The sequence below is a fragment of the Pararge aegeria genome, chromosome 15 (genome assembly GCF_905163445.1).
Source record: "Pararge aegeria chromosome 15, ilParAegt1.1, whole genome shotgun sequence".
Taxonomy (NCBI): Eukaryota; Metazoa; Arthropoda; class Insecta; order Lepidoptera; family Nymphalidae; genus Pararge; species Pararge aegeria.
Genome location: NC_053194.1, coordinates 15,304,011 through 15,325,705, shown reverse-complemented (window position 1 = coordinate 15,325,705; position 21,695 = coordinate 15,304,011). Strand labels below are relative to the sequence as shown.

Genomic DNA, 21,695 nt, shown 5'->3' with positions numbered 1-21,695 from the left:
TTGACCTTATTGAAATAAATAAAAGAGCCATATGTTGTTTTAATGTATTTATTTATTTATAAATTATCAAAAATACCTTTACGTTTCTTTGTTACAAGCCCGTTTCACTTAATTTTAATATTTAACATTTTGTTTTTATTGTTCTAGGCAAAAGAAAAGAGCAATCGAGAAGATTTGAAAACAGATATACAGCATCGGAAAGAAACTTATTACAGAGTAAGTACAAATAACTAAAATAAAAAAAGTACTAAACCTACTATATACCTATAACTATTTGTGCAATTGAACTACAACGTCCGTGACAGATCCCCCCCTCAGAATAAGAAGGGTTTAGGCCGTGGTTCATCACGCTGGTCCAGCGCAGATTGGTTGACGTCACACGCCTCTCTGACAACTCTCAGGCATGCAGGTTACCTCACGATGTTTTCATTCATCGTTAAAGCAATTTATATGCATGTTACAGGCATGAATATAAAACGCACGTGACTTCGAAAAGTTGTAGGACCCCGAAAATTACAAACTAAACTTACCTACTAAAATTCAAACTACGATGTTTTTTTTTTTCTCTTTATTGCACAGCCATAAATCGGCTTCAAAAAGTTGAACTTGATGCCAAAGCAGCGTCTAAAAGACGAGCAAACCTTCGGACTTGCGAAAAAAACGTTTGGCCAAAAAATATATATAATTATTTATAGCTTATAACTAAATTCATATTATATAACTTAAATTATACTTAAAAAAACCTCTATAAGAAAAGAAAAAAAGCGTAAATTATATTTTATAATAGCCCCTTTAAAAAAAGAAAAAAAAGAAGACAATAGTGCCTAATTCAATTCAAAATTCATTTATTTCAAGTAGGCCTAATTTAAGCACTTTTGAAACGTCTGTCTGTTTGTAGTGATTCTACCACCGGTTCGGAAGGCAGATTCTACCGAGAAGAAGCCGGCAAGAAACTCAGCAGTTGCTCTTTTCCTACATCAACAATTTACATTTTGCATTTTAACATTCATTTTTCTATCTTGTGAGAGCTGAAAGCGGAGCCGGATGCTTCCAAGCAACCTTGTCATTAAAAAATTCATCAATTGTATAGTAATCTTACCGTAAGGATCCCCTGCGGGAAAGGAACAAACCAAGTTTGTCACTCAAACTTTTGACAAGATACTCCTTGACCAGTTTCTTAAACGGCGATCCAGAAGCAGCTCTTTTGAGCAACACTTTCCAAAGCCGAACTGCTATATTGTTGAATGTACTTAATAACAATTCTAGTTACATTCATATGATCTTTGTTTCCAGGAGGTTCCTTCGGACGGAGACTCTGCGATGTCCTCCGCGCCCGCGTCCCTCTCTCCTCAGCCGCTCAACGAAATGTGGGTCAGTATCTACTTTGCTTTGATACCTACTTGTATTAACTGCTTTGTTGGTCTCTCGATGATAAAGTCGAGAGTCGGTTAGTACCTATTATTTATTTTTTTATAATTTTATTAGTTATTTTTACCTACCTACTACTACCTCCTACTTGGAGGAATTATCAATTTTATAAATTTAAAATGCATATAAAAACTTAAAATACATTTATATTATCAAAAAGCAATGTGTTCACTCTTGTTTCAAACGTGTCTCATTGTAATATGGACCTTTGAAAAAGTAGATCGAAACTGCAACGTTTCCTACTAGATGGCGCTACAGTCGCTATAAGACTAATGTGAAAGGCATATATGTACTAATTTCGGCATCAACGGTAGGAGAGCCGTAGCTTAATTGGATAAAGCGCTTAGGCCGCGATTGCCAGAGAGTCGCAGGTTCAAATCCTGTGGGGTTCCGAAAATTTTTATATGCATTTTAAATTTATAAAATTAGTACTAGGGTCATTTCGCCTGTTTGCGTCCACTTAGTGGAGTTGTTAGGTTTGAACGTGAAAAAAAAAATGTCCGTGCCGTATTTTTTAATCAAATATGGTTGTAATGTAGTCCCTATATAGTCTTGTCAAGTTTAATGCACAGTTTTGGACAACGCATCTGATGTTTTATTCTACACAGGTACAAATAGCTGAAACAGGCGATTTTCCCATTTTGCGTCCACAAAATCCAGATTGCGTCCGCCTGTGGACCAATTGGCGTCCACCTGTTTAGAAATAATTAGGAAGGGAAATAGGAAATAAAAAGGGAAGCTTGTGATTTTAATCAAAACATTTATTTAATACCTAATTGCCGATATCATAAAAGTTAACATAAATTGCACTTCAGGATATTTTTTTTTTCTCCTCCAACTAACTCCATTAATAGATTCACTATTATTTCGAATATCATGTCGATGGCTTTATACGATTCTATTTTACCATTTCGGTACAAAGCCTTTAAAATTGGCCAAGTGCGAATCGGACTCGCGCGTTCCGTTTTTTATTTTATTTTTTAATATTTATTGTTATAGCGGCAATAGAAATACATCATCCATGAAAATTTCAACTGTCTTACTATCACGATTAATGAGCTACAGCCTGGTGACAGACGAACAGCGAAGTCTTAGTACTGGGTTCCTATTATTACCCTTTGGGTAAGGAACCCTAAAAATGGAACAATATTCAAATATTGGCAAATACATAAAATAATTTTCGTATAATAATTGTATATTTTTAGGTTAGGTAGGTTATAAAGAGTATGTTTAAATAAAATTATATAAATTTTACTCTATTATTTTCGTGTGATAAAAAGATGGACGCAAAATGTTATAGGGTTATGTAGGAAAACTGTGCGTCCGAGTCTGATTTTGACATTCATTATCTTTTTTTATATTTCTAATAATATGGACGCAAATCGGCCATCATATTATGCATGTTAATGTTGTTAAACTTGATAGGAAGTTTATATTGTTTTTCCCATGTTATCGTATTTAATTAAACATCTTACTGAGAAATAGTTAGAGTAATCTGCGTCCACAGCGTAAATCCACAGCGGCGCAAAGTGTTTTTTTTATAAATTTTATGTACCAGTTCGCGTCCACCTTATATAAAACTGTCAGTAGAAAAATATAAGCACAAACATCGTTATTCCTATAGTGTGGTTCACAATTAAGGTCTAGGGATAACAAAGTATTCTAAATTTCACATAAACACCTTAAATACTTACCGTGAAAAGTACAGCTGCTCACTATTTTTTTTACAACAGATTCGCGCGTCAGCATGTTGGTTGCACACGCAAGATTAGTTTATTTTTCATTAAATTTGGGTTGCACGCACAGATCTTTTGTTTGTGTGTGAGTACCTGTCATAGGTCCGAACATCAATAGAAGCGCTCTTGTTTAGATTGGTGTGTCGGTATTGTTATTTTTCACTGTTGTAAAACAGTGTACCGTCGTTTGGACGCGAATTGGGCGTCGGACGCGAAAAGGCGAAAAGACCCTAGTACAGTAAAATACAAACTCATCGAGTGACAGAGTATCGGTGGCCGAAAGCGACCGTTTAGGAGCGTAATATAGTATGTATGGTGACCCTTTGTATTAGGTAGGACTTTATGTTTCACCTTGAGCAGGTATTACCGAGACGTGACCTGTTCAGTGTGACACGTCTGTTATGCGTCAGCAAACACACTCACTCAATCGACTTGAAAACCCGAGGAAGTACCATTTTTTCCATTACAAGTTAGCCCTTGACTGTACTCACCTGGTATATATATATATATATATATATATATATATATATATATATATATATATATGCAGCCTAAGATAAATATATAAATAAATATACTACAACAACACATTATACACACATCGCCATCTAGCCCCAAAGTAATCGTAGCTTGTGTTATGGGTACTAAGATGATAAGATATTTTTTATGTATTTTATACATAAATACTTATAATGAACATATAAACACACATACACTGAAAAACATTAATGTTTATCATACAGCGGCCGATTGGCGCAGTGAGTGCCTTCTGAGTTCAAGGCCGTGTGTTCGATTCCCACAACCGTAAAATGTGTGTGATGAACTTGTTTTTCAGTGTCTGGGTATTTATATGTATATTATAAGTATTTATGTGTATTGAATTCATAAAAATATTCATCAGCTATCTTAGTACCCATAACACAAGCTACGCTTACTTTGGGGCTTGATGGAAATATGTGTAGTGTCATATTATATTTTTTTTATTTATTTCTCTTAAGGCTGCATCATCATTACCAAGTGAGTGTAGTCAAGGGCTAACTTAAAGTGGGAAAAAGTGGAACTACCTCGGGTTTTAAAGTCGATTGAGTTTGTTTGGTGAAGCATAACAGACGTAGAAAAAAAATCCTTATCATATGCAAATTTCTCACTGCACACATCCATCAAATCCTGAGATCTCATTATTCTTATTCGCACTTCAGTCGCATGTACCATCCCTTTTACTTTTTTAATTTTTGCTCTGCAATTAGTGTAATCGCATAAATTCATCAACAGCATTGATTCTAAGCATAATTGCTTATAAAAAATAGCTATACAGCAATTACTAAGTGATATAATCTCGTGAGTAATATTATACACAAAGAGCAGATGTCTTATTTTTACCAAGCGTTTTGAACATAGAATTATAATTACTTAAAGAACCACACGTGATTCGACACGTTTGTTTCATTTCAGCAATTTTCTCTAATGCCCGTTTTCATTAACGACGAATAAGGCAATGCTTAACTAAGTAACGTCTAATCTTAGGAGATTCTTAAGCCTACATCAACCGTTTACCAACAGTCAGCACCTAAGCGTTGGTGAAACGTTTTGATTCTATAGATAAATCATTAGGAATTCGCTTTAGGCGATACCTTCTTACTCTTTTTATTGCAATAGCAATGTTTCTTTTATAAACTATGCTTGATTTTTTGGAAAAATTGCAGGCGATGTAAAGTTCCTATATATACTATTTTATGGTAAGCTTATCCTGGTTTTTCTTTTACAAGTCAGGAAGGTGAACAAATATTTACTTAACAGTTCTATCAGGGGCCCCTTGGAATTGAAAATGGTATTTATATATCGCATTTGACGTGACAGATTTATAGTTTTTGGCTGAACTATGCACAAACACATTTATAAAATTATGGACGGGCTCTTAGACTGTAAATACAAGAGGTACTGTTTAATTTGCGTTCACTGAGTAGCTATTTGCTCTGATTCACGATCAAAGAGAGCTGCACTCGTAACACGTGTTCAGTATCCGCAGACGTTGAGTGTGTTTGTTAACCTATAGCTCCTCAACCAAACACTCGTAGTTATATCAGTTATTTAATCCCACGGCATTATGTAAAACTCCCAGGCATGCAGGTTTCCTCACGATATTTTCCGTCGCCAAGTCATTAAAAACCACTTGCTTCGAGTCATATTTATATTTTCTGAGTAACGGACATTCAAAGCTTTATAATATTTGTCTGCATTAGGTTTTTTGTAGCCTTCTAGCGCTCCCTCTCTCTTTCTTTCATGGAAGAGTCGGAAGAGAAGGTGCCCAGCAGTGGGCAATAATAGGCTGGCGATGATTCTGATGATGAACTACTAGGCAATCATAGAATCGAACAATATGTTTAACTCGACCTTCACCCAGGTAGCATTGTAATATCGATGATGAGAATAGGTGTGGTATTCATAGCCGCCTTGAAACTTCACAAGAGCATCGCAAATACCGCGTAGGGGTACGTATAAAGGTTTTTAAACTAGCCTGTTAGTATTCTATCAGTTTTAAGCCTTTTATCTCTCTCTCTCTCTTATAAAAACGTGAGTGAGGCAATAATAGGCTGAGGGGCTCAATAATGATAAACTACTAGGAAATCATAAAACGGAACAACATGTTACCGCAAGCCTCAACCAGCTAATATTGTAGTATCGATGATGAAATGGATGTGGTATTCAGCCTTGAATCTTCGCGAGAGCTTCGTAATTGTAGCGATGGGATATGTATCATGTCGCCCATTAAACTAAATAAGGTTGTGACTAGCATACATTAAATAATATATTAGCCGATAATCTTCATCAACAAACGGAGACTCCTTTGGTGATGACATGTGGCATGTCATCACCAAATATATAAATATAACTATAACAATAAATATAAATATATATATATAAAATGAAGATGCCCAGTAGTATGGCATAATTGACTGAGGATAATATTGATTACGAACTACTAGGCAATCATAGAATAGAACAATATTTTTGACGCAACCATTGTAGTATCGATGATGAGAATGAATGTGGTATTCAGAGCGGCCTTGAAACTGCACGAGAGCATCGCAAATGCCGCGTTGCGATACGTGTCGTGTCACCCACTAAACTATAGGCGCCTATGCTTGCGTCACTGCTCCATTGTTGTGTACGGTGACCATGGTTTTTTTTTATATATTTATAATTGACGGACAAAGTTTGACACTTTAAGTTGACCACCACAACTTTTAGCCCATTGACTGATCGGCCTGGTAGTTTATTGTGACATTAATAATTCAAATTGATAAAGTGTAAAAAACATTGTTCTTATAGTAATAATAAATATACCGAGATGGCAAATCTGATTGCAAGTGGAAATCCATCGCACAAAAACAGAGCAATATTCATTCAAGGAACACGTCCTGCAATGTGCCACCCGGTGTCCATCAATCTGAGGCTTAGGTGTTAAACCTCATGTACCTCACAACCTCGTCTTTCAGACCTGCATGCTTGAGAGTTCTCCATGACGTTCTGAAAGGTGTGCGAAGTTTACCAATCCGCACTTGGCCAGCGTGGTGGCCTATGACCTGAACCCTCCTCATTCTGCGAGGAGACCAATACCCTGTAGCTGGTTGGCAATGGGTTAACCATTATGATGATGATAACCTAATACGATAAAATACTACTGCGTTAATGTATTTACTCATTCACTTCCAAATTCAAATTCGCAGTCTACGCCATGCGAATCTAAAATTATCTTTCTTAATTTATTACATACTAGCGTACCCAGCCCGCTTCGCGGGGCTAGATTTAGCTTTATCTTATTGAAACAATAAACTTACATCATTAAATTTTTAATTTAAGTCCCATAATATATTAAATCATTTATTTATCTCTGTATTCATTCTTTTCTATTCCCTTCTCGAGCGGGTGAAGATCATTATCTACACCCATGTACACCCAACAATAGAATATCATCATAGTGAATAAAAGCTGTATTTGACAGTTTGACAGTTCAAAAACAGGAGTGCTCCGATCGTCACTAAACTTTACAGGATTACTGGCTAGGTCAATTCGGAGATTCCCTGAAAGTTTCATTGAAATTGGTCCAGCCGTTTCCGAGCCTATACGGAACATAACCTAACACTTTCTCTTTTAGATAGACATCTATATACCTATATACCTATATACATCTATATACCTATATAGATGTCTACCGTTGCATTGCAAATTTTGTTAATAATAATGTCATGCATCCCATTTCGTCTTTATAATCACGCCTATGTTGAGATTAGAAAGTCCACCAGCCTTGAGACTTGTCCGGCGAGCTAACAACTGACGGTGTCCACAGTCGTGCGGGCAGTGCCGGAGCGCGGCGGAGCGGGCGGCGGCGTCGGCGCGCGAGTGCACGCGGCTCGCGGACTCGCTGCGAGACGCGCGCGACCAGCTCGAGCTCATGGAGTTCCGCCTGCTCGAGTTGGAGGACGCAGCTCCTGATAAGGTGAGCTTCTCGACCGGACGCGGATAAGTGTGTTCCTACCCACCTGCAAAGCGGAGTGTCCAATGTGTTCGTGCTAAAATAATAAAGCGTATTTCTTGTGAAATATGCATTAACGGTATCTGCAAAAAAATAATAATAGTGTATTAATAAGATAGGTAAATTATTTTTGCCTTTAAAAAACAGGGTGTGTGAAGGAAAATCAAGATTAATAGCAATATAGAAAGCATAATAGGTTTTTTTATTAATTTTTTTTTTATGTATCGCTAAATAAATTTAAATTCTCGGTGCGTTACGGCTAATGCTGTGTGAAATGTGTTAAATAAAAATACGTATTTTATTTTGGCGCGTATTTCTCGTAAGTGGTACCTTTTAAAAACAATCAAGGTTTGTTATGGTACACTGAAACTTTTAGATAGTTGGAAAACATAATTCCGATACAGAACGGGTTTTTTTAATATATGCATAAATGAAGTGTATCGCTAGACAAATTTAAATTAACGGTGCATTGCGCTAGTTTAACGGATTGATAGTTTTTGTTTTTAGGCAAATTTAAATAAAAATTTATGGGGAATATGCAGGCTGTTTGGCACAGATGTGTTGAGTGGTAAATATTTTTTTAATGTTTCGATAAAAATAAGCGCGCGATCAGCTCGAGCTCATGGAGTTTCGGCTGCTCGGGTTGGAGGACAGCTCCTGATAAGGTAAGCTTTCTTTATGGTAGTAGACGCAGATAAGTGTGGTTATACCCAAATCAAAGTGTCAAAAAGATTTTCGTGTTAACAGATAATAATATTTTAATTGTGTAACATGCTTTCAATAAGTTAACCTATAATTTATTTTTTTATTAACAGTATATTACAAGATTGAATGGTACAATATATTGCTGAAATAGGGCGGGAAAATCAGACCTCAATCTTAAAAGTTTTTGTATTATATAAATAAAAACGGCTGATATTAAAATATACGTAGGCACTTTGTTTCTGTTGAATTTGTTTTTTTATTAAAAAATATATGGGCATGGCTTAAAGCGGACAGTCAATTTGAAATAATGAACTTTAGGATGCTGCTAATGATTGCTACGAGCTATTATATCTTCACTATTCAGTTCATATTCATTTTAATTAAAGAATATTTACGTAGTTAAACATAATTAAAAAAAAAAACACACCCAATATGAATTTACGAATGTTAGCGTATAGCTATTGTTATTGTACTGTATGATAAGTGAGTTTGAATTATTTTATAATAATTTACATATGTAGTTTATATAACTATGAAAACAACTATATAATAACATAATAACGTACAATTATATTAACTTCTAAATCTAGCAAGATTCGTTCATGAATTACATACTCGTTCAACATGATTCAAAATAGCTTTACCTATACCAGAGTCCAAAATCTGAAACGATGATTATTCCTGGCCCCTGAGACTTTAATTTGGCTTAGCTTTGACAACTAAATAAAATAATTCAAAGTTTACTTATTTCTAAAACCTAAGCCAAATTAATAAAAGAGCTTTTCAAACGTCAAGTACGAGTATGTCAATTCCTATAGTGACTCTCACGGGTTTGGAAGGCTAATTCTACCTAGAAGAAGCCGGCAAGAAACTCAGCAGTTGCTCTTTTCCAACATTATATAAGTGATAATAATTGTAAAAGCCCGCCAATCCGCGTTGTTTTAGCATGATGTTTCAACCCTTTAATTTTCTGTGATCAGCACAGGTACTTTAATAGCTTAATGATACAATAATGAAAGCGTTGTTTATTTCCTTGCTCGCTCGTTTCAATTTTTACTGGGCTACCAAATTGACAACCGGAACGTTTAACGTTCGCATGTTAGTTTAAAAATCACTTGAAAAATGTAAGTAATCTGTCGGTGTATTATTGTTACAATTGTACTGTAAACACATTTAATCTATTGTGCTGCTATAGCCTTAAGCTGAAGGTTTTGACCAACGGACCGCGTATTACCTAGTTTCGAAGCAATAAGTTAAACCTATTTGTTTTTCGTTAGGTAACTATAATATAATAGTTTCTTGTCGGCTTCTTCTCCGAAGTGTAATCGTTAGAGAACAAAAAATTTAACTTCGCTTATCGATTTCGTTATTTTGTCTTGTTTAGTTAAAAACTTTAGTTTCCGCAGTTGAATCATACCGAAAGATAACTCTTAAGTTTAATTAACTATTAATTTCAGAAAATATTTCATTTTTGGTCTGTCTATTAAGACTATAACCAAAGTTTTGAAGGTAAGAGTGGAACTGACAAAATTGAAAACGTGAATTGAATACCTACAATATTTTTAAATGACGGCCGACATGCGCAGTGTGCAGCGACCATGCTTTCTGAGTCCATGGCCGTGGGTTCGATTCCCACAACTGGAACATGTTTGTGTGATGAACATGAATGTTTTTAGTGTCTGGGAGTTTATCTGTATATTATAAGTATTTATGTATATCATTCATAAAAATATTCATCAGACATACTAGTACCCATAGCACAAGCTACGCTTGCTTTGGGGCTAGGTGGCGATGTGTGTATTGTCGTAGTATATTTATTAAAAAAAAAAAAATAATGGACATAGTGAAGAATAACTAAGGCAATAGGTAAATAGTAATAGTGACCATTAATTTATTTTAACCTAAATTTTAAGTGAACAAAATTACTTTGAAAGTAAATTAATTACTCTATCAGATATAATCATAGTAACATATTAAATCATTGGATTAAGTATTATGTATTACAGACTACTTTTTGACCCCCGACTTTCAATATAATGTTTATTGTTCTACTTGAGCTCTTTCAGTTAATTATTGAGGCACCTGTGAAAAAGAATTGTATTTAGTCCTTTTGTGGCGGCGAACCGATTATTATAAAACACCCTCACCTTTAAAAAAAAAAAAAAATATTTTGGTTCATCTGTTTGGTAGATACTATGCCACAGACAGATACACAATCACACGCAGACACACACACCGATGCACCCCAAACTTTTTGCGTCGGGGGTTCAAAAATAGAGGATGATTTTGATTGAGCACAAATTTATGCCACATTTACCTATTTGTAAGGGCATGTTGTAAAACTACCTCAATGTTCGTTGTATCCTTATTGCATTATACCCAATTATGAATTATCGGAATGTAACACAGATATAATTTTCGTCACATTCTAAACTCAATAAATTACTTTAAATAATGAATTCGTTATATTGTATTTTTCAAGGTATTCCGTAGTCTAAATTATTCTTATAAAAAAGACCCACTTTTGGGCACAGGCTACCCTGCAGATAATTAAGACACAACTCTTTGGCCAGAGGCGTGCACTGGGTTTCTTATCAGGGTACGCATACAGCGGGAAAATTGCGTAAAACAGCAAAATTCCTCCTCCTGTTCGAGTTATATATCAATTTTAGGGTAGGCAGTGCTTTTATGCATGTATGAAGTGCACGCCACTGTCTTTGGCAATTTATTTTATTTATTTATACTCTTTATTTGTACACCACTCAGAAAAACGAGACAAAAAAAAGAACAAACACATGAAGAATGAAGCAGGATACAAAAGGCGGCCTTATCGCTAAGTAGCGATCTCTGCCAGGCAACCTTAGGATTAGGAAAACTAAAAAGAAAACGAATAGGTGGGGTACACTATTTAATACATACATACGAATATCTACATACTAATACATAAACCAGACTACACAAATACAAAAATACTATTGATAAATATAAAAAATAAATATACTAATACATATCTTAATATACCATAAATACAATGCATTTTGGCGGGCTATTATATTTTGCAGGATGAGTCACATCACTGGGCAAATAATTCAATTGAAAGGTCCAATAATGAACAACTCGATGGAATAAGTCTGCGTGACTTATTCCATCGAGTTACTTAAGCACAGGAAGTGCTGATGACGAACAGTTTTTGTATTTGGTTTTGCTGCGAACAACGCGAATGAGTTATTATTTACACGTTGCGCAAACGTAGACACTTGTCGCCGATACGGGGCCCAGTAAAGGGCAACGTGTACCAAATATTTATAAAAGCGATCGCTTCGTATCGTGGCACAATTGTGTCCAGTAGCTTCGAGATATCTGTGCAAACGTAGACACTTTTTCAATCGTCACGCACGTATGGCAAATTATGTCTCATGTAATATTTTGTACACTCTTTTGTCTTAAAACTATTTGTGTATTCAAACACTAAGTTAACGAAAAAAAGATACTATGATGTCTTCTAAGCTTTGGCATTGAGCTCCCAAAGTCTCCGTGTAACCATCCAGATACTAAATTATTTTATGTGTAAGATACAAACAACAAAATATTTTTTTAACACAAAATGTACTTATACTTATTAAACTTTGCCAAAAGTGCCTGCGTAATTGTCAATATTGTGGTTTGAAGTGGCAGCCTTTGGTGATTGTGCCCAGCTCCTGTAACCAGACAAAACGTCCACAAATTTCTGTAGTGACCTGTGTAAACGACGTGAGTTGAACGTGTTGAACTATGCTCTTTATTTTGTAGAGCCTACGAAAGAAATAATGTTATTCTAATCCTTGTATCTGTTTGTTTGTTACCTATGTTTCGTTTAGCCGCTGGACTGATGTTGATGGAATTCGGCAAGGAGATAGCTCATATCATGTAGACAGACATACAATCTTTATAGATTTTTTTAACTCTGAAAACACCCCGTATGTTTGTTGTGACCTATATCATAGTTTAACAGCAAAATTTACTGAGGAGAGATAGCTTGAATTTTAGTGTTATTATTAGTTCGGGAAAGCAAGCGCTCAAGCGAAATTTAAAGGTTTTGGTGAAGACTTTGGATATCAAGTCGATCAATATTAAAACGTGTCGACGGTGACTGAGTAATATTAAATATCGGAAAGAGCTGTCATAATATAGATATTTATGAAAGGTGTTAATGCCTTCCTTACTTAAAAAATGTGCATAGTTTATAACGTGTAGGTATCTACCACTATTTCCGCACACAGCACGTAGGTAGGTACCTCACGTAGCATTATAGAATAGAGGTTCTTTAATAAACTCTATGCACGTTTTACTTTGCACCAGAGAGAGTGAGCCTACGTTACCAGCCCAGTGAGATTTATCGATTATATGAAAAACAATAAAGCATGCAACATAAAATGATAGAGTTGCGTTTCTAGCACTAAGTGTATCGTTGAGATATTTGTTCCTGCTACGATTTGTTTGAGGGTAGATTTTTTTACAGTTATAATTGGTTGACTAAGCAAATAGTCCACCAACCAAAAACCATGGTCTATTAACTGAGCAACACTTGGCAGGGCACGCTAGAAACGTGTCCTAGAAAGTGGCGCCCTGTGTCCGGCAGCCATAACAATAAATAAAAATAAAAAAATATACTATGACAATACACACATCGCCATCTAGTCCCAAAGTAAGTGTAGCTTGTGTTATGGGTACTAAGATAAATGGTGTATAATTTATATGAATAATATACATAAATACTTACAGTATATAGATAAACACCCAGGCATTGAAAAACATTCATGTTTATCACACAAATATTGTCCAGTTGTGGAAATCGAACCCACGGCCTTGGACTCAGAAATCAGGGTCGCTGCCCACTGCGCCAATCGACCGTCAAATCCTGCTTTGTGGCAGAAATAAGCGAGACAACCTCTGTCGCAAAAGCTACTTAAAGTTTAGGTCAGAAAGAGCGCCTGTGCCCAGAAGTCGAACATTACGAGCCTGAGCTATACAATCAGTGGCGTGCATATAGGGTATGCAGATAATATAAAATGAAGAAAATCTCCAGTAAATAGAATAAATAAAAATTAAAAAAACCTTTTATTCCGTGTAGTGTGTACTAGTATTACAAACATAGTAAAAAAAATGAAATAAAAATAAAAATAGTGTCTATAAAGTTTAGGTTTACGTACAATTTCGTTTTAACAATTTTTAATTTTATTATATTTAGGAATTAATTTATTATTGGTTTCCATATTTAATTTGCGAGGACCACTCTCAGGTGAAGGACTCCTCCGAGGATTTCCATTTTCCTATTTTTTGCTGTTTGTAACCAGTTTGTTCCTGCGGTCTTCTTAATAACATCCTCCCATCTCATGTTTGGTCTTCCTATTCGGCGTTTGCCTGGAAAATAAAGAAAATCTCCAGTATTAGTTATAAATACTTGAGGGTAGGCATTTTTTAACTCTTGCAATGCCTATCCTTAAGTTTTTTATAGCTCGTACTATTTTCTTCATTTTATATCATCTGCATACCCTCTATGCACGCACTGTATACAATATATTATGTATTTCTTAATAATGTTGGAATAGAGCATTCTCCTGCGTATCTCTGAATTTCAAACGATCCTTACGGAAACTCTTAATAACCTCCTTAAGGCCCTTCGAAGTGATTCACGTGTTTCTCTTGAAAGATAACATCTATACGAGATAATAAAACGTAATTGTAAAGTTTATACACAAACTAACAATACTAGTTGCTTCCAACTAAGCACTCAATGATTGCATACCGACAATAAAACCTTGCTATGATGTAAATAAAGTATGACACGCCGTCAGACGGTGTCGATCGTTGTAAAATATTATATTTATTCATCTATCAATAGTCGTGACTTTTATTAGAAGGTGAACATAGAATGTCACAGAATACTGCCTTGTGGGTCTAGTGGTTAGCATATTTGACTTTGGACCACGGCGTTCTGGATTTGATTATTGGGCCGGGCGAAAAATTGGTATTAGGGTTTTTTATCCAGAAGTTTTCATACCAATTAAGCGTTATCCATCCAAATTCATCATCATTACCTACCAGTCAATTACAGGGTCTCCTCTCAGGACGAGAAGGATTTAGGCCGTAGTCGTAGGTACCGAAAGAATCTGCACCGGTATTGTTGAAATACCATCAACACGTACAAAGCGTTTTGCTTCTTCCTTTCTGATCCGCACCGGAAAGGTCTGGAATGCCCTCCCATCTTCCGTCTTCCCCGATACCTATAATCTGGGTACCTTCAAATCAAGAGTGAATAGGCATCTTCTAGGCAAGCGCGCTTCATCTTAGGCTGCATCATCACTTAACATCAGGTGTGATTGCAGTCAAGCACTTGTCTATATGTTTAAAAAACAAGTCCATCACGCTGGTTAAGCGCGGATCGGTAGCTTCACACATACGAAAAGATCAACTTCTACGTAGTAGTAGTGGAGCTTTTTCTGACAAAGCTCGTCCGGGAAAGTACTATCGGCTTACATATTTCTGCCGCTAAGCAGCATTGTTGTGTTCCAGTCTAAAAACGTGGTTAATGTAATAACAGACACATGAGGTTTAACACCTACACCTCAAATTGATGGACCCAAAGCGTCATGTTGCAGGACGTGCTCCTTGCCCTGTGCCCAAGTGTTGCTCTGTGTATAGGAGATGGGCCATCTGGTCCCATAATTTTTACTATAAAAAAAACATAAACCTTCTGTGAATACAAGTTAAGCTGTACATACGTTCGGTTAAATTATACCAAGGAATTGAGTGACTAATTCGTGACCGAAAAATATAGTTAAACTAACGGGCTTGGCATTGTGAATATCCATCAGTTAACGGCCGTTAGTTGGATAAAAAATGCGCGGTCACTTTGTTTACTTACGTATTATTTTCCGCGTCCACAGACAAACCAACTTACTCACTGCCTGCCACCAATCACCTGACCGTGTCAGGTGTAATTATTTTCTATAAAAACCGGCCTTGAGCTACGTCCTCCGCAATACTTGTGGTGATTACATTGTAATCATGGCATTGTAATAGGCTTATCTAACTCTTCTATTGCTTACAGTTTATAAAACTGTTGATAATAACATATTAAAATGCTCTGCTCTTAAGTTTTCGCATGTAAAACTGACACATGTCAGAATATTAGTATGATGAGGACGAAGCAATGGGGAACAATTAAAACAAAAACGATTTAAAATCAAAATTAATCCCTTAAAATGTAATGAATATTGTTTAATTACTAAATATTTATTTTCATCAAAGCACACATACTTGTTAAAATTGCAGGAAGTTGTTGTTGGCTTGAAACAAATTGGATCGTCTATTGCAACTTGATACATTAACTCCGTAGAATCGAAAGGATAAGCTAAGACAATATTGTACCAAGGTCGCGAGTCGCAAGAAATTAATCTTGTATGTTTTGCTAAGACATTATTGTGTGTTTACGTAACTTAGATACTTCGATATCTTTGTTTATGTCACGTATAATTACCATAAAAATGTGGTTGCGAATTTTTGTCGTCTGTCTAGTTTTTCTTAGTATTTGCTAAACTAGTTAATTCACAAGTGACAAGCGTAACCTACCGAGGCGTTATGTGATTTCCAGTCTTTGTTTAGATTTCGTACTGTATTATGAATACTAGTATTTGACAGGTGGGAAGCTACGTTCGTGGCTACCAACAAAGCCTGCGAAGAAACTGATTGCAGGTATGGGTTTGATAGACTGTTCTATCCTCCAAGTAAGCGAATTTATTTTTAGGACATCATATCAGGAGGTTACTATTATCGTTTAATGCAGTGTTATTTTAATAATGTTGACGTTCTTGTTTTAGAATAATTTAATCCTTATTGAATGAATGAATGAATATACTTTTATTTCACACCACTAAAAATACATAATAAAAAGAAACATAAAACAAAACAACGTATACAATTTGACAAACTATAAATAAATATGACATCATCATTAGCGCATAAAAGTCCACTGCTGTACTAAATGGCCTCTCCTAGCGGGAGGGGTCGCCCATAATCACCACGCTGCTGCACTGGGCAGATAGGATGGCAATCGCCTATTTGTGTAAAGAAATATTTGAATTTCGAAGAAATCGCTATGAAGCGATAAGGCCGCCAAATTGTGTACGATGTTTTTTTATGCTTTTCTTTTTCAATGTAATTTTTGTGGTGTGAAACAAAAGTTTATTCATTCATTCATTCAATTTGCTGCCGACTCTCTGTCAAAGTCCCATAGTCGACTCGTATGACATCCGCGGGAAGAATAAACGTAATAACAATTACGTATTTTATTCTGGACCTATCGTCACCACACTGCACAAAATGAAATATGACAAGTGTAGTGTTAGTATCTATTAAATAGATACAAGTACATGGTCTCACAAACACAAGCAAAGGGGGTAGCTGTCAATCTAGAGTCTTGTGACGGAATAGACGGATTGCACGTGTGCCTGCACTCGTGACTCTAGTGTGCCAGTGGATTGTAAGTACTACCGGCCGTGTACCGGCCATTACAACAAGTAAAACTGTAATATCCTCAGGTACCTAATCTCAAAATAAGTATACAGTAGATTATACCTACAGTAGATAATCTGACGTCACAATTTGCCCCGTTAGCAGCTCTTCAACTTTGGTGCTACCATTTCCTATTTCCGTTTGCAAGCAATTCACACGAAGATATGTATAATTAACTAGCTGCTGTCCGGGACTTCGTCGGTGTTTATTTAGGGATTTAAAATGTATCCTATGGCTGTCTTCAGGATGGAAACTAGTTCCATGCAAAATTACACCACGAGAAAATAAGCGTTCTTAATTCCTTCTCTTAAATTCCGCGGGTGTCGTTTACCAGTACCTTTTACGGGATAATTTTTATCCTATATCCATATCTAGGATGTATATCATATGTGTGCCAAATGTCATCAAGATTGATTCAACTGAGCGGAATATAGGTAACAAACAAACAAACAAACTGACAAACAAACACTTTCGCATTCATAATATTAGTATGAAAATGGATATACTCTTGTGAATCGTAACGCGTTTTAAATTCTTGACCAAAACTGTTCTCGATGTTTTCATAAAATAATTTGATGGAATTTAGACAGTGTCCTAGTAACATATTTAATCAATGAATTTATGTATAACTTCCGATAGTTATACATAAATTATATTACATAGAAAAAATCTCGAAAGCAGGCGGCATTAGTATTTTTTCAATGGTCCATAAACGATATAAATGATATAGACTGTTTGTTTTGTTTAATTGTCTAATTCCCTGGCGAAGTGGGGAGCACAGCTTTGATTCTTTATGTCTGATCTCGGGTTAAATGCCAGCAGAGGAAACTAGTCATATCATAATTTTTGTATTTTTGAATTTGTTTGGTCTGGTCTGAGTATTTTGTCTGGTCTGCCCCGGCCATGCCTAGTTACCACCCTACCTAACATTAAGTGGCGCGAAGAAACTTAGAGGCAAAGGTTTAATTTAAATGCCATATTCATAACAAGTTAGCCCGCTACCATCTTAGACTGCATCATCACTTACAACCAGATGCTTGTAGTCAAGGTGCAAGCATAACTTGAAGTGAAATAAAAAAAAAATACAGACCTCGTAATCTTAACATTCACAGTTAAATGGTTTTGGGGCGTCCCAAAGCAATTTAATTAATTAATCTAGTCAAAAATCTTGAGATAGTTAAGTTAGTAAAGCTATCCTTATCGACAGGGTAGATTAGGAGAAGGATAGCATTATTTCCGTTTCATTTTTCAGTTCTCTGTCAGATTTTTGGGTCATCATTATCAAACCCAGTATACTAACTTATTAAATTAATTTATCCAACCATCACCGGCCTCCAAAAGAGCACGTGTCTTCTCTCGGTCTACTTTTGGCTACTAGATTATTGGTGTTATAATAGTTTCAGGCGTAGACCATTGAGACACGGATTTCGGATTATTAATTTCGGGCTTCTGTGCACTCACCTAGACCTCAAGACAAGTCAGGAAGAAGTTTAATCGAACCTTTTGTATTCATAATTTAATCATCTTAATGCTAATCACAATTCAAAGATATTCAAACACTCATTTCAAAACAAAGGCTTTTGTAGGTGGGATAAACGAACTTGTGATCTTCTTTTAACTCGACAATGCAAGGTTTTGAATATTATAAACAGTCTAACTACATCTGTCTCTCTCTATCTACGAATAAATATTTATAGTGATATTTGGATTCTTCGTAAGTTTCAAAACATTCGTTAAGATGTGAGATTTGTATCGATTTTGCTAACATAGGCTAAAGGCTACTTTTTAATAATTGATGATTATCTACAAGGTTACTTTGACAAGGTTGCTTGGAATGAAAAATTGATGTTAGAAAAGAGTAACTACCGAGTTTCTTGCCGGTTGCTTCACGGTAGGATCTGCTTCCGAACCGTTGGTAGAGTACATACAGACATACTTTTCTTTTCATTAGTGAATGTAGAGTAAGCCTACTTGAAATAAATGAACATTGAATTTGTTTGTATAATGACGTCATGACTAATCCAATACGGCGAACATGGCGTATAATTATGTGTGTTATTTGCTATAGGATTTTTAAAAGTGCCATCTATGCGCCTATTTGAATGAAGAGGTGTTTGGATGTTGACTAGAAAGAAAGAAACTATTTGTTAACTTTAACTGAAATTTCTGTGTTTTTTTATCATATAAACCAATGAAGTTTCCACAACTTAGTTGTACATAAAAGAGCACATTAACCGCAAATTGCTTGAAACAGAAATAAAATAAAAAAATCAAAATCTTTTATCAGAATTATTTTTCTAAAAGTGTCAATTTTGACGTGACAAAAGGCCATCTCACTATATTTGTTGTTGAAAGTATAGCACGCACACTATTATTCAACCAAAACGTCTTAAAATACAGAAAATTCAAAATTCAAAATTCATTTATTTCAAGTTAACTTTTGAAACGTCAAGTATGTCTATTTGTAGTGACTCTACCACAGGTTCGGAAAGCAGACTCTACAGAGAAGAACCGGCAAAAACTCAGTAGTTGCTCTTTCTAAAATCAACAATTACAAATATTTTTCTATCTTGCGAGAAACGAGAGCGAAGCTGGCTGCTTCCCATTTACCTTTTCATTAAAAAAAATAATCTAATGTTTAGTTACCTCGTTCTATTAGATTGGCATTGGTAGGTCTAGAATTACCTTAGGAATGTCGTAAAAGCGTATACTAACTGCCAGAAAGGAGTTCTGCACCTTTCGCAGACGATATTAGAGATTTGAAGGCCGATTGGCGTAGTGGGCAGCGAACCTGCTTTCTTTGTCCCAGGGCCGTGGGTTTGATTCCCACAACTGGACAATGTTTGAATGATGAACATGCATGTTTTTCGGTGTCTGGGTTTTTATCTATATGTTATAAGTACTTATTTATGTATATTGGTTATAAAATTATTCATCATACATCTTAGTACCCATAACACAGGCTACACTTAGTTTGGGACTGGATTGCGATGTGTGTATTGTCGAAAAAAAAAGAAAGAAAAGAAAGAAAGATATGCAGATATCACTGATTTATGTTTATGTTTCTAGTAAGTATTACCGCCATTCAAGTAAAACAGTCGGTTTCCGATCTATATGCAGTCTTTACCTTCCAAGAATATTCACAGTTTTAAATCTCCCTTAAGCTGTAGGATGTATGTTAGTGTTAGCATTTCTACGGCTGTATTGCGTTACAAATTCCGAGGTGTGGGTAATTGAGCGAGATAATTGGATATTCCAATTTGGATTTGCGTTGCTGTTTTCCAATATTTATTTCATCTATAGCCTATGGGGGTCCACTGTTGAAATAAAGGCCTGTCGTTTTGGCAGGGTTCGCCCATCATGACTGCGCTGGGTAGACGGGTGGGTGATCGCGGTAATGGTAGTAGTAGCACAGAGAACGCTGCTGTCTGTTCTCCGTTACATTCCCTAAGTCATCTCGTACGACACCCGCGGGAAGAGGAAGGGTGGTGACAACTGTTCCCGTTCCAATTTATGGGACGGCTCTGCCAAGTAACAGCTTGATGCCCAGGATTCGGTGAATCGCCGTGCTAGAAGGCTCATCGGTGACCTAGCCAATAAAAAACGTCAGAGTTTGAAACAACGTCGCAAGGTTGCCTGCCTTTCGGTATTCTATAGGATATATTTCGGAGAGTGTGCTCAAGAACTATTTGATCTAGTTCCCCCCTCGCCTTTTTACCATCGAACCGCGAGGCACCGTAAGGATCTCCATCCCTACGTGGTCGATATACCGCGGACGCGTATTAAGTGTTACGCATCTTCGTTTCTGATCCGCACCACTAGCATCTGGAATGCCCTTCCAGCTTCCATTTTCCCCAGTGCCTACAATATGAGTACCTTCAAATCAAGAGTGAATCTTCTAGGCAAGCGCGCTCCACCTTAGGCTGCATCATCACTTACAATCAGGGCTTACCATCAGGTGTGTTTGCAGTCAAGCGCTCGTCTATGTTTATAGACGAGCGCTTGACTGCAATAAAAAAAAAGTCAGATCTGCCGTCACCATGCTCATCATCATCACATGAACCCATTACAGGCCCACTACAGAGCACAGGTCTCCTCCTACAATGAGAAGGGGTTAAGGCCGTAGTCCACCAAGCCTGCCCAGTGCGAATTGGTGGACTCCACGCACCTTTAAGGACATTATGTAGAACTCTCAGGAATGCAAGGTTCAAGATGTTTTCCTTCACCGTTGAAGCAAGTGATATTTTTATTACATAAAACGCACATAACTTAGAAAAGTGGGAGGTGCGTGCTGGGATTCTAACTCGGCCCCCCGAAAGTGAAGACGAGTTGCTACCCAATGCGCTATCACAGCTTCTCGTCACCACACTATTAATATTTATTTATAGAAGACTAGCTGTTAACCGTGACTTGGTCTGCGTTTGATTTTGTTTTTAGATGTGGTATTCAATTTAGTTGTAGTTCTAAAAAAAATAAAGTATTAAGTATCGCTAAGTCTTAATGAGGAGTTTGCTGCTGTCCGCTGATGAGTTCTATCCGCTATCTCCAACCACAGTTTGGGCAAAATTAAACACATATTATGACCTCTATAGTACAAAAATAATTATTTAAATCGGTTATAACTTCAAACACTTTCATCCCCTTTCCCAAAGGAACCGAGCCTTATGTCGGGATAAAAAGTATCCTATATTACTTCTAACACTTCCGAGAATATGTGTACAAAGTTTCACGAGGATCGC

The 21,695-nt window shown here is 36.3% G+C and overlaps 1 protein-coding gene across 2 annotated transcripts in view; it reads left to right on the top strand.

The window, feature by feature from the left end:
* LOC120629812 (axoneme-associated protein mst101(2)) overlaps positions 1-21,695 on the top strand; it is a 216,721-nt gene that overhangs the window by 180,287 nt on the left and 14,739 nt on the right. For both annotated transcript variants that reach the window (XM_039898867.1, XM_039898868.1), the window contains 3 exons: positions 148-216; positions 1,294-1,371; positions 7,513-7,662. In XM_039898867.1, coding sequence (XP_039754801.1) covers positions 148-216; positions 1,294-1,371; positions 7,513-7,662 — 297 coding nt within the window. The remainder of the gene's footprint in view (positions 1-147; positions 217-1,293; positions 1,372-7,512; positions 7,663-21,695) is intronic.